At 42.5% G+C, this 12,968-nt stretch overlaps 1 protein-coding gene across 1 annotated transcript; it reads right to left on the bottom strand.

Moving 5' to 3' along the window:
* Positions 1–923: 923 nt before the first annotated feature.
* On the bottom strand, positions 924–12,150 carry TOP3B (DNA topoisomerase III beta). The gene is made up of 17 exons (XM_059863424.1): positions 11,960–12,150; positions 11,140–11,271; positions 10,819–10,925; positions 10,332–10,406; positions 9,247–9,443; positions 8,460–8,616; positions 7,264–7,377; positions 6,270–6,360; positions 5,846–6,000; positions 5,566–5,671; positions 5,086–5,232; positions 4,532–4,705; positions 3,587–3,715; positions 3,249–3,398; positions 2,736–2,836; positions 2,293–2,494; positions 924–1,441 (listed from the first exon to the last, which is right to left on the bottom strand). The coding sequence occupies exons 1-17, from the start codon at positions 12,027–12,029 to the stop codon at positions 960–962; spliced, it is 2,589 nt and encodes an 862-aa protein (XP_059719407.1). The 5' UTR covers positions 12,030–12,150; the 3' UTR covers positions 924–959.
* Between the last annotated feature and the right edge of the window lie 818 nt (positions 12,151–12,968).

Below are 12,968 nucleotides of genomic sequence, written 5' to 3'. Positions count from 1 at the left end.
CTGAAACTGATGACACAAACTGTACTTGACCAGATGACCAGACATGCTCAGCCATGAGCCCATGGAAGGAAAGGTGAGAGTATTATATATTTGTACAATGAGATTTTGCAATGTGGCACCCAGTGCTGCAGTGGTTAGATACAGCTCCACACCACAGCATGAGGACACCCTCCTTTTGACACCAAAACTAACCAACACTGAAACGACACTTCTAAGAACAGACATGACAAACTGTACTTTGTCAGACATGATCTGCTGTGTGACCATAGGAATAAACCAGCATGGATACTCAATCTGTCTTCCAGCAGCAGGAGGAGGTGTCATTTAACTGGGCCCCACTGACTGTGAGATACTAACTTGTCTGTGCAGGCCATAATTTGGGAATCACTGCTCAAGGCAGATATTCCCTGTCACATTTATAATTTCCATTTTGTATGTCTGTTGGCATTATTCACTTATGCAGCAGAATGACAGACTTGAAGCAGAGCTCTTGCTATTGCAGATGTAATTTAAAAATCTGACAGTTACTAGTAATTTCTTATTTTTGAAGATTCAATGTCAGAGGAAGCAAGTCTTATGCCACACTTGAAGACTATGGCAGCATAACACTGATCTTTCAGTTTTTATATTCTTGGTACTTGGATTGCTGACAAAGGCCACAGAAATGTCAGAAGAGACAAATTCCATTTCCTTTCTATTAGCCACAGTTAACAGTCCAAGCAAACTTCTTGAGTCTCTCTCTTGTTTGTGAGATCTAATTGTTTCAATGAATCCCAATTAAAAGCTTTAAGGCTTACTCAGTTACTGACAGATCATCCAGAATAGTTTGTTTTGGGAGCAACCTAAGGTGTTTAACTGTTCTTAAGAACAGGAAAGCAGTGAAACATCAAAGGTCCTTAAAAATGAACTCAAAGAGAAACACATTTTTATAAGAAGTTTATTTTCCTGTTGTGCAGCCATTATACAAAGTAAGCAGCCAGAGCTGCCATTTTGTCCTTGGGTTTCTTTGGGTTGAGCCTTCCTCCAGGTCTCCGGCCTTTGCCCCTTCCCCGCCCCTGCCTCTTCCCCTGTCCCCCACGGTGCATGGGGTGCCTCATGGCCGCGTGTTTCAGCTCCACCAGATCCTGGAACACGGGGTCACAGAACACACAGCCTGAGTGCTGGGTCTCATCGCCAGGTAAGGGAGATTTGGCTTTGTTAAAATCCACGTCCACGAGCGCCGCCTCACACAAGTCGCACGTCTCGGGCGACACCCGCACCTTGTGGGCGTTCTCGAAGAAGTGCACCACCACGTTGCATTTGTTGCAGGCCATCTTCCACTTGGGACCCGACGTCGAGTCCAGCACCAGAACCCCGTTCTCACACTCCACGCACTGCCCAATCCCAAGCATGCTAAGGGAATGCTGGCACGTGGGGTGGGTGCACTCGTTACAGCCCATTCCTGGGGAAGAAGAGTGAAACCACACCACCCTTTATCTCACTATCACACTACCCAGTTTGAAGGAAGCGAGACGCAGAAGCCAGAGACACTTGAGTATACTGTAGATTTTCTAAATCACTGAAGAATGGAACTGCTCCCAAAATGGCAACTTGCCTCTTCACAGTTTCAGAATAATCCCCTGCTGAAAAATTTTCCTATAATGGTTTTCAGAATTGCCATATACTGCCACTGTACAGTACAGGCAGTTTAGACAGATTAGTGATGAAAACTCATTACATTTTCAATTAAATGTATGGCTCCTGCCTAAATGTTATTTTATACTTGAACTACTCACTGCTGGTCCAAGATATTTTTAATTAAAAGATGGTAATAAAAAGATTCTCAAATGCTTCAGTGCACTACTTTAAGTCTCAGTCCCACAGTCACTAAACTGACTGCAAAGTCTACCTCTTCTTATATCCTTCAACAGCTTTTAACACACCTTTTATCTCTATCACATCATTCCCAAGACCTGGTCTTTGTTTATACTTCTATCTAAGCCTACCCAAATTTGCAAGGCATCAGTATCTTGGTGTCTTTCACTGCATGCTGAGTGTTGTGAAGGTCACCTACAGTGCATTCAGGTAAATTATTTTCTTACTTCTTCTATGAAAAAAACCCCTTCAAAAATTTGTTAGCTAATACATTTTGCTCAGTAAGTTTAACGTGAATTTTAGGTATCTAGAACCTAATTTGAACAGCACTTTATATTAAGCAACACTGATTTAAAAACTCCTAAAAAGCCCGTTGTATAAACTGTACCTAATTTATTTCAAGTGAGGATAATAATTGCATGTTTGCACAACTCCTACCTTTTTTCATGTCCCTGAAGGGAGGGTGGTTGTAACAGTATGGACACAGTGGATAGCTCTTTCCTCTGGATCCAGATGACCACAGCACCAGCTCAAAGTCATCCAGGGGACAACGCAGCTCCTTGTAGAGTTTAATGGTACCATTCTGGGGGAGACTGTAGGTGTCATCACAGTGAGAGCAGTGCAGGCGACTCGGCTTGGCCTGGAAACAGAACACAAATCTCCTGAGCAACTGCAGGGTCAGCAGAGTTTAAAACCTGTGGTAAACCCAGCTGGAGCTGCTCTCTGGTTTGTTCCCCAAGGCAAAACCCTATCAGCCTTTTTGTTTTAGAAAGGCACTTGTGATGACCATGTTTGAACTGAGGTTAAATAATAGAAAAGAAGTTTATACTCAACACTCCCCAGCAAGTGAAATTCCAATTCCAAGTGTGAGGTAAACTGACCTGAATATACTTCATGAATCGATGGCATTTACCACAGCGGGAAAGGGGTTTGCCTGTGGCAGCCAAGGGTGAAAAAGACACTTCCATCAGTTCATCCATACCTGCAAAAGGAATAATCACACATATATTAGAATCTAGCTCTTAAGAGAAAACTTTGCACAAAATCATCTCTAGACTTGTGAAGAAGTGAGAATGAAATATTTTACTCACAATGCTCTTCCTTGTCTACAAAGACAAATATAAAGCATTTTGCACTGAGCATGTACAAACATACTGGTTCAGCTAATCTCAAGTTTTCAAAAACTCACCACTGCACAGGCACAAAATAAACTTGAAGTAGAGTTTTGGAGACATGATTCAGCCCCTTTGGAGAGCAAATTAATTTGACTGGAAACTTCCAGTCCTGGCACAGCTTTTCAGAAAGCCTAAACCTCTGAAAGGAGCCTAACATATAAGTATTTTCTATGCAACAGCTAAGTAATTGTAGGGAACTTCACATGTAGAAAGTTTTACCTGCAATAGAATCCACAAAATAGTGAAATTTCCTTTTGAAAATGTCAAGGGTGTGCTCCAAGACCTGATGATAATTTGCTTTACCCAGAGCTATTAAGTTGAGTTGCTTCTCTACAGCACTGCGGATTGTAGGAAGAACCAGTTCTGCATCTAACAGGAAACCAGAGACAGCAGCAATGAAAGGTCAAAAATGGAGGTAGGAAACCATTTATACCTAAACTGACATCAAAATAAGCATTATTTGAGACAAAAATGTTACTTAGACATTGACATCAGCCTTTGATATAGTAAAAGGAAAGGAAGGGTAGAGGATGGAAAGGGAAGAGCATTTTACTGACCTATTTTGTAATAACCATGAACCAGAACAATGCCAAGGTTTGTAGGCTTTAGTCTTCGACCACTCTCCACTGTGACATAGTTCCGCTGGCAAATGTTGTTAATGTGGACTGGAATACTGGCATCAGTTCCTGCCACACAAAGGAAAACAATATATCCACCCTGAACAAAAGAGTGATCAACAAATGACTTGTTTCTGGCTTCTCTGGTTTAATGTCAACTTACAGGGCTCCTAAGACTGCTTAAATTCAGATACCTTCTTACTGTTACCCAACTTCCAGTGCACAACTTCTCCCTCTCTAGTAACTCTGATGTTCCTTTGCAATCTGGTAAGTCTGAAACAGATGGCTTAACCTTAATCCTTTTATCTCTTCCAAGGAATAACTATTGGGAAGACACCTATTCTCACAGTTATTTACTCTGGAAAACCACAGAAGAGTATGAGACTGTGTTTGCTCTGACGGGGCAAATTCATGAAAATACATTAAAAGAAACAAGTCAGACTGATAAAGGAAAGTAGAATTGTGGTAAATTTTATAACAAGATACAGAAGGATTACTGAAGAGAGCAAAGCTAAAGCAAGCTGTGAAGACAAGAAATCATTCCTAAGAATGAGGAGGTGCTTCCTTCCACACATCAGCTCTTTCTGACAGAGAAGTGACAGGGATGTGTTATGAAAGGATACTGCTTTGGCCAGAAACGTTTGGCCAGAAACCAGAAACCACTCAAAATAAGGATAAGAAAGGGAAAGGAACGTGGGGGAAGAAACAACCTACCATCTGCTGAGGGGAGCTATGGGCATAGTGGTTTAAAGGGAAAGAGATGATCACTGTACATATCCAAATGAATACTGAGAGCTCATCACTGACAGAGCCAGTGCAGAGGAGTGACTCAGACTCTGCACTCTTGGTGGATGCACTGCAGAACAATGTTATGCAAGTTCCTACCAATGCCATGCTTTTCCATCAGAGTGATCAGTTCTGCTTCTGTCAGGTAATCAGGAGGGCTGGTTTGCTTTTCCAGCAACTTTATTTCACCAATTGGAAAAAGATCTCCCTTCTCACAGTGGGGAAGGCTCTCTTCTAATGGGATGCTGTGCCATGGCATAATTTCTGTGAACCCTGTAAGTAAAGAAACAAACACCTTGCCAGTTTACCATAAAAGTTTCAGTAGTGCTGCTGCATTGATTTTACAGAGGCCCAAGAAAAAACTCCTGCCTTTGTGGAATTTATCCCCTAAAAGGCATTTACTGTTTGTAAAAAGACTGGTCTTCACACTGGCAAATGTGGCATTAAATCTTTGAGACTACTAAATGAAAAATAACACTTTTTCTATCATAAGTGAAGTATGAAAATTAGGACAAGATTTGGTCTCTGGTTTTGAGAGCTCAAAAAGTCTTCACAATTGCAATTGTCCCCAGAGCTTCACTTTTATATCCATGCAGTGTATTAATGAGGAAAAAATGAATCTGTAGCTAATACTTTCTTCTGATTTGTCTTACCTGGTGAAGTTACCACCTTTCCAACACAGGTAAATCTTTCAGGGCCAATACTGAAGGAAATGGTGGTTTGCAGGTACTTGCAGTCAGCACTGACAGTGGCAATGAAGTGCCGAGTTATGTACTCGTACAGTCGCCACCCGTCTCCACCTGGGGAGAAACAACACCTCAGCCACCAAATATAATCAAGCTTCAGTACTTGGGAGCTACTATTCTGGGACAAATTTCTCCTAGAAATGTAGGTATTAAGTTGTTTTCTTTTTCTTGAAAGTACTATGGTGCCAAGGATCAACTGCTGAAGCAGCTCTGAACTTCACTGTCACCAGAAGTTTCAGCGAGGATCAGGTTTGCTCTCTCTTCACTTCTTGCCATTCAAATAATTTTACTTTTTGTTGCAACTCAGTGATTTTGAAACTGGCACCTTACACCTCAAGGGACTGATTTCCTCACACAGTGTCCCAATACCACTGAATTTGCCTGTACCTAATTCAGCTTCTGTTGCAGCTCTCATTGGGGTGATGGGAGGATGGTCTCCTGCATCATGGCCTTTCCTTGGACGATTGATGCCTTCTGATAGCAATACTTTTACCTGGGTGAAAGAAGAAATGGCTTACTCACATCAAATCCATAACAATACATCATAAATAAAAGAAACTAGAGATATTTAAAGTTTCTGAAGGCCTATAGGTCATAATACACCAAGCAAGATCTAGTCTGAAACAGACTAGAGAATGATAGTACAGCTTTTGCTTCATGTACTCACAGTTTCTGCCCAGTAAGGGTTATTGGCTTGTTGTCTCAAACATCCTTTCAGGTCAAAGTTTTCTGGATAATGGGTGGTTTCTGTTCGAGGGTAGCTGATATAGCCCTGAGTGTACAGACGTTCTGCTATCTGCATGGCATGTTGGGGGCCCATTCCTGAGAGGGGACAGGAGAAACCAAAAATCATATACACATTCCTGTGATCATGGTTTGCTGCATCTGGATGTACACCTTACCCAAATATTTAAATAAATTATGATTTATCCTTTCCATACGATTGACCTTGATCTGGCCAAACATTTCACTTTTGACAAGCAGCTTTCTAAACTTGATTCTTTGCCCAAAACAATGTATTATTTGTTTTGTTTGAGAGGCCAAAATATTTTGCTTTAAAACAGTGTGAAAATCAGAACTTTTGTACCTACCTAAAGCAGCACTGGCCACTCGGAGCATTTCTACTGTATTCAGAGCCAGTGGTCTCTGCTTCACCTTCTCTTTTTTACTCACAGATTCTACCTAGAAAAGAACATTTTCACAGTAAAACTTCTGACATTTGGTAAATGCATAATTTCAATCATGTCTATAAATACGTATCATACCTACCATAGTCTATTCTTATAATATCTGCTTTGTTCTCTTAAAACAGTAACCACCAGTATATTTTTATTTCAGAAAATCTGACTGGAGATAATTTTATCAAGTTCTAAAATTAAAGTCTGAAAGTCCCTTTATGCCAGGACTAGATCAGGTCTGTAACTAACTGGAAACACAGCAAGGCAGCTTATTGCTGTCCTTAGTTCCCACTTACCTCAGCAGCACCTACTTTCAGTGCTACAAAGATTTAGTGCTCATTCCAAGCAACAGTCCTAACTATAAGAATGCAGATTTTTAAAAGCTTCGAGCAGTCTTTGAACCTTGATGTCTATAAGCACTTAAATCCAAACATAGTGTCAAACAAGTATTGAACAGAGCAGAGTATAAGTTAATTGGCTATGAAGACTGTACCATACACATGATTAAATATTTAACTGCAGGAATATTGCCTTACACATAATTAAATTCCAATTTATTCAATGTCTCATGGGAAATAAGAGGTCTGCTTGGAGACATCTGAACAGTATTTCCTAGCAGGTTTAGTAATGAAGAGTTCCTATCATGAGTGATGAGCATTTCCAAAGTCAATACTAAGAAAAGGCTTCTGCTGAGATGACCACACCAGCACAGTACAATCTACAATAAAAAAATCTCTTGCCTTTTACTCTCATTTACATAAAGCTGAATGAAATAAAAACCAAAATACAGATATTCTACACTCTTTAAAAAAACAACCAAAAGCCTCAATACACAGCAAATGAAACATTAAATTGTATTTCCTTTAAATGAAATATGGATCTACTGGCACTTGGTAAATATTCTTACCTTTGCTTCTTTTGCCATCTTTGTTATGTTCAGGAACATTTGAGCAACCTCACGATCAAACACCCTCACTCTATCCCAATCCAAAGTGAGAGTACTTTCTTTTTCAGGGTTCACCTATTGGACAAAAAAAAAAATTCCCATCAACTTTACTCCTACAAGTGTGAGAATGCATATTCCCAACAAGAGTCCAGCAAGCAAATCCTAGGACATACAGGATTTGTTAGGACAAATTTAGGACAAACCCACCCCAGGACACCAGTGCTCAAACATGCAGTTTTACTCTTTTTTTGGGGGGGCTTTTGTGAATGGGGAAGCACTTGGAGTTCTGGGGTTTGGGGAATGATCAGAACTATTCCTGACTGAACTGAAATACTGTTCTTGGTTAGTGCTGGGAACAGGAAAGACTGAAATAGCAGAAATTCAAAGTTTACCACTTTGATTTAGCAGAATCAATCTTTTGTATTAAACTGTAATGAGGTCATGTTTTCAGCCCCATGAACAAAAATTAGTATGAAGAGACCAACATGAGAGAGCACAAACCCCTCTGTAAACAGCACCAAGTGTTTCCTAGCATGACACACAAGACACATCAGAACAGATGACAGCAGCTGCCAGATTTAATCTTTTTTTTTACTTTTAAGATACAAAAATGGCAACTTTTTACCATGAATCCCTTATTCACTTTAAAAATCCTTGTGATCACAAGCCATAAAACCCTGTTGGTTTGCTCCCAGAGCTTGGACAGCAGCGAGGCTGTAAAACCACTCTGAGCTGCCAAAGTACTCTGAGGACTCAATTGCCAATTAACACAATGAGCATTTTATTTGGTTTAAAATTCCAATACTCAGCAATGCCAATGTTTGTTGGCAGGCTAATTAATTCCTGGATTCAAATTAACAACAGTCAGTCCAAGGACCCCAGGGAACAAAAGAGCACCATTTCAAGTAGTTCTTTTGGCAGAATCCAAGCTTAGATGATTAGCATTGAAGAATTCTTATAAGGAGCAGACAATAAGCACTCAAATGCAAAACTGACATCCTGGAATCTGTTCTTGAGAGTGGTGACACACATGTGAACAGAATGAGAACACATGAATAAACTATAGGCATTGTGAATTCTTGTCAGCAGCTATAAAATTATGAATGAACAAAACACAAATGCATTTCTTTTGTAAAATCAAGTACTGTAAAACTTACTTTAGCTTGCAACACCCAGTAAGTCTCAGGCTTAAATGACTGGATTTTGTCATGCCTCTCAACACAGAATCCAAGTGTTGGGGTCTGACATGGCCCAAAGGAAATGAGGGAGCTGTCTAAATTCCCATATTTCCCCTGAAAATATTTAGTCTGGAACCTAAGAGAAGGGCAGGGGGGAAAAACAAATGAGAAATGTACATATTAATATCCTCATTCCCATGAAAAGCAGAAGTTTTTGTCATCATACACGCACAAAATATGAGTAATCTATAATCATTCAGGCATTAGGAAAAGAGCATTCTGAGAAATTACAGCTAATTAAGACATAATAATTTTGCCTCACAGGGAGCTGGAAGGGGACACAGCCAGGACAGCTGATCCCAGCTGAATAACCAAAGGAATATTCCAGGTCATGTGACATCATGGTCAGCATATAAAGCTGGGGGAATAAGGAGGAAGGGGGGGAACACTTGAGGTGATGGTATTTGTTTTCCCAAGTAAACATAATGGGTGATGGAGCCCAGCTTTCCAGGGGATGGCTGAACAACTGCCTGCCCCTGAGAAGTGCTGAATTAATTCCTCATTTTGCTTTGCTTGTGCACACAGCTTTTGTTTACTTATTAAACTGTCTTTCTCTCAAGCCATGACTTTTCCCACTTCTACCCACCCAGTACTCTCCCCCACCCCAGGCTGCGTGGGCTTGGCTGGGGTTAAACCACGAGGGCACAGAGCTGCTCCTGAACCTTTGAGAAAACCTGCAGGCTTTGTCTGCAGGCTGTGCTGTCACCTTGTGAAGGCACAGCCAATCCTCAGATCCAGCTCCTGGCGGGCATCCACGGACAGAGCCTCGTTGCGATTGGGCTCTCCCAGGTGATTCATGGCGTTGCAGATGTCGGTGTCGGTGATGGAACTGAATTTAGCTCTGTAAATCGTCCTCTCCGTGCCACGAGGCTTGTTCATGACAGGAAGAACAGCATCAAGAACCTAAGGAAAATCAGAAGCATAGTTAAAGAGGATTTGAAAGATAAAGGCTTTCTCTCTAAAGATAAAAAAAACCACTCTCCACAAAATATTTTTTTTTGCGTCTCTGCTTCCTTAATTGAGCAAGATGTCATGCCAGTACATTAACTGGTAAGCCAGAGCAGTATTTGTCCATCCACTCAAAAGCATATGAAGAATTAACAAAACTGAAAGATTTATTTACTGTACAGCAACTGCTGGGAGCAAATCAGTACTTTTGGCTAAGGGCAAAGACACTCACCAGGGCAGCTGTACCAGTGTCTGTCTGGGTTTATTCTACTCATTGCTAAGGCACAAGTAATGATACAGGGGTATGTAAAGAACTTACAACAATCACTTCATAAAACATGTTTCTTTAATCTAAAGAAAATCTCCAAACAAATACTCTTCATGTAGACTTCTGGGAAGAGGATGTTAAAAAAATCTTAGCAAAGTTTTTGCTCTATGCTTTATGTGCAGAGGCCAAACTTGTGCAGTATGCCTACACTTGCAAGCAGCTTCTGTGCTCTAAGGCATCCAATTGCTTAATAAACAAAAGATAACAGAGATGAGGTTTTATAAGGACATAAAAATAACTACTCCAGCTGTGGAATACAGACCAATTTTTGAGGCACTGGAATGTTCTAACATTTAAGAGGCCTGATTGTTCTTCTGAGATGAGCAACACCTCTGAAATTTATTTATACTCTTACAGAGTTCAAAGCATATGAGTTTTTCCACCAAGGCCCTGTATGTCTTTAAAACTTTATTTAACTTTACTTTGAATTTTACTGTATACTCATAAAACAATGCATTGATAGTCTTGTCAGACATATATCACGGTGTTGTGAGTCTTAAAAATGGAAATCTTACTTCAAAACAGATGTTTTCTCCTTCCTTATCACAATCCAACCACAAGACAATACAATCACAGCCTCTTCCTTCCACCTGTGAGAAAAATTAGCACAGTTCTTCAGCAACTCAAAAACCCACCTCCCCCCTCCCTACCTATATATTTCTTTTTCTGGTTTCAGCAGGTGTGTGAAGTGTGAACAGTAACCAACACAGACTTAGTTAAAGAAGGCATTTATAAGCTGTGCCTTGACTTGCTGTTAAAGCTGAACTTGCAACCAATGCTCCAATTCTGAGAAGCAGGATATCAAATGTCAAAAAACCCAGAAGGCAATGGGAAAAGTGAATGTAACAAAGATTTCAGACAGGGTAAGAACAAGCAAAAAAAATTATTTCTACTATGTTAATAAAGTAGATCTAACTGTGACAAAGAGCTACTCCCTGGAGGAATTCTTATTTAGGAACATAGAAAATGATAACTATAAATACTACTCATAAGAAAGAATACCTGTAAAAACTTCACCATGGTCAGCTTGGGATTAGCTTCTTTCTTTTCTGTGGGAGCTTTACTAAAAAGTTCTGCTGGATCCACTTTGTCCCAGCTGTTATATTTGCCTGAAAAGCAAAAGTATATTAAGTGGAGCTCTGAAGAAATATTTAAAAAACAAACAGCTTTGTAAAACACTTGGCTTTCAAAATTTGACCGGAAAATTTTCTACGCTAACACATCTTGCTTAACTGTATACCAAGGAACCTCTTAGCTTTTTCTGAAGGACCTGGCAGCTCTACAAGCCATATTAGTTAAAACATCTGATGAGCAGGCAAATACCTATGAAATCCAAAGTCATGACGTGACCACACACCGATGTCATCTTGAAGTGGGCACTCTGTCCTATGAAGGACCCGGTGTACTCGTGCACAGAGCAGGCACCGTTGAGTCCCTTGCGAGAGGACATGTTCCCTGTGAAAACAGGATCATAAATATTAATGAGGTAAAAAAACCCCAGCTAGTGAAACAAATTGTTTTGTGTGAAATTACATCCTCCTTTCCTTAGATCTTACAGCTAGAGTCTTCCTGATCACAAAACTCTACTCATGGATCAAACTTTTATTTCATTAAGTATCAATTCAGGGCTTTCCTAAAGTATATTTCATCTTCAAATTAAACTATCCATTTATCTTCACCAGCCTTTCCCTCCCACCATGATACCTTACAAATATACAGCTAGTTTTCTAGATCACACCCTTACAATCAATTTATTTTCCAGATTTATGAAACTTTTACTTCAAAAATCTCAGAACAGCAACTTGCTACTTGATCAGCACTTTTCAGACACCGTATGCTCTAAGGCACTCTAGAGCTACACAAAATATTTAAACTAGATTCCTTTATTCTTGGATTAAACAGGGATCCATAAAAACAATCTGAACGTCATGGGACATCCCGTTCTTTTATGAACCTGTCCGAAGCCACCGTTTCCAGAAGGCTCCAGCTCCAAGACAACCCAGCCACGGCCCAGGGTGTTTCTCACCCTCACAGCACTGACAGCTCGCACACATCCCCGTGCTCCGGCCGTGCCGGGAGAGCGCTCTCGGGCCGCCGGCTCAGCACCGGGCACGGGTACGGGCACCCGCCCCGCCTCTCCTACCTCTCGAGAGGATCTTGGCGATGGACTGAGCCAGGGACGGCTTCTCCGCCACCATGAGCACGGTCCTCATCTTCGGCCGCTGCGGCGCGGAGCCGCGGGGACGGGCCGGCGGAGCTGGGGCGCGGCGGCTCCCGCGCCTGAGGGGACGGAGCGCCGCTCAGCCCGCCCGCTCCCGGGGCACGGCGGCACCCGCAGCCCCGCAGCCGAGGGGCACGGCTGCACCCGTTTCCACCCGAGCGCCAAGCACACAGCGCCGCCGCCGAGGAGCCGCCGCCCGCCCCGCTCCGCCGGCTCGGCCGCGCTCCGCGCCTCAGCGGGCGGCCATGGCCGCGTCACTGCCGGGTCACGGCGCCGGAAGGCGCGGGCGGCTCCGCAGGGCTGCGGCGGCGCGGGCGGGCGCGGGACACACAGACATACACACACAGGCACATGTGCGGACACACGGACACACACACAGACATACACACACAGGCACATGTGCGGACACACGGACACACACACAGACATACACACACAGGCACACGTGCGGACACACGGACACACACACAGACATACACACACAGGCACATGTGCGGACACACGGACACACACACAGACATACACACACAGGCACATGTGCGGACACACGGACACACACACAGACATACACACACAGGCACATGTGCGGACACACGGACACACACACACAGACATACACACACAGGCACATGTGCGGACACGGACACACACACACAGAGATACACACACAGACACATGTGCGGACACACGGACACACACACACAGACATACACACACAGGCACATGTGCGGACACACGGACACACACACACACAGACACACACAGGCACATGTGCGGACACACGGACACACACACAGACATACACACACAGGCACATGTGCGGACACACGGACACACACACACAGAGATACACACACAGGCACATGTGCGGACACACGGACACACACACAGACATACACACACACAGGCACATGTGCGGACACACGGACAC

The sequence above is a fragment of the Haemorhous mexicanus genome, chromosome 19 (assembly GCF_027477595.1).
Source record: "Haemorhous mexicanus isolate bHaeMex1 chromosome 19, bHaeMex1.pri, whole genome shotgun sequence".
Classification (NCBI taxonomy): domain Eukaryota; kingdom Metazoa; phylum Chordata; class Aves; order Passeriformes; family Fringillidae; genus Haemorhous; species Haemorhous mexicanus.
The sequence above is the reverse complement of the archived record's forward strand: the minus strand, read 5'-3'. Positions and strand labels throughout refer to the sequence as shown.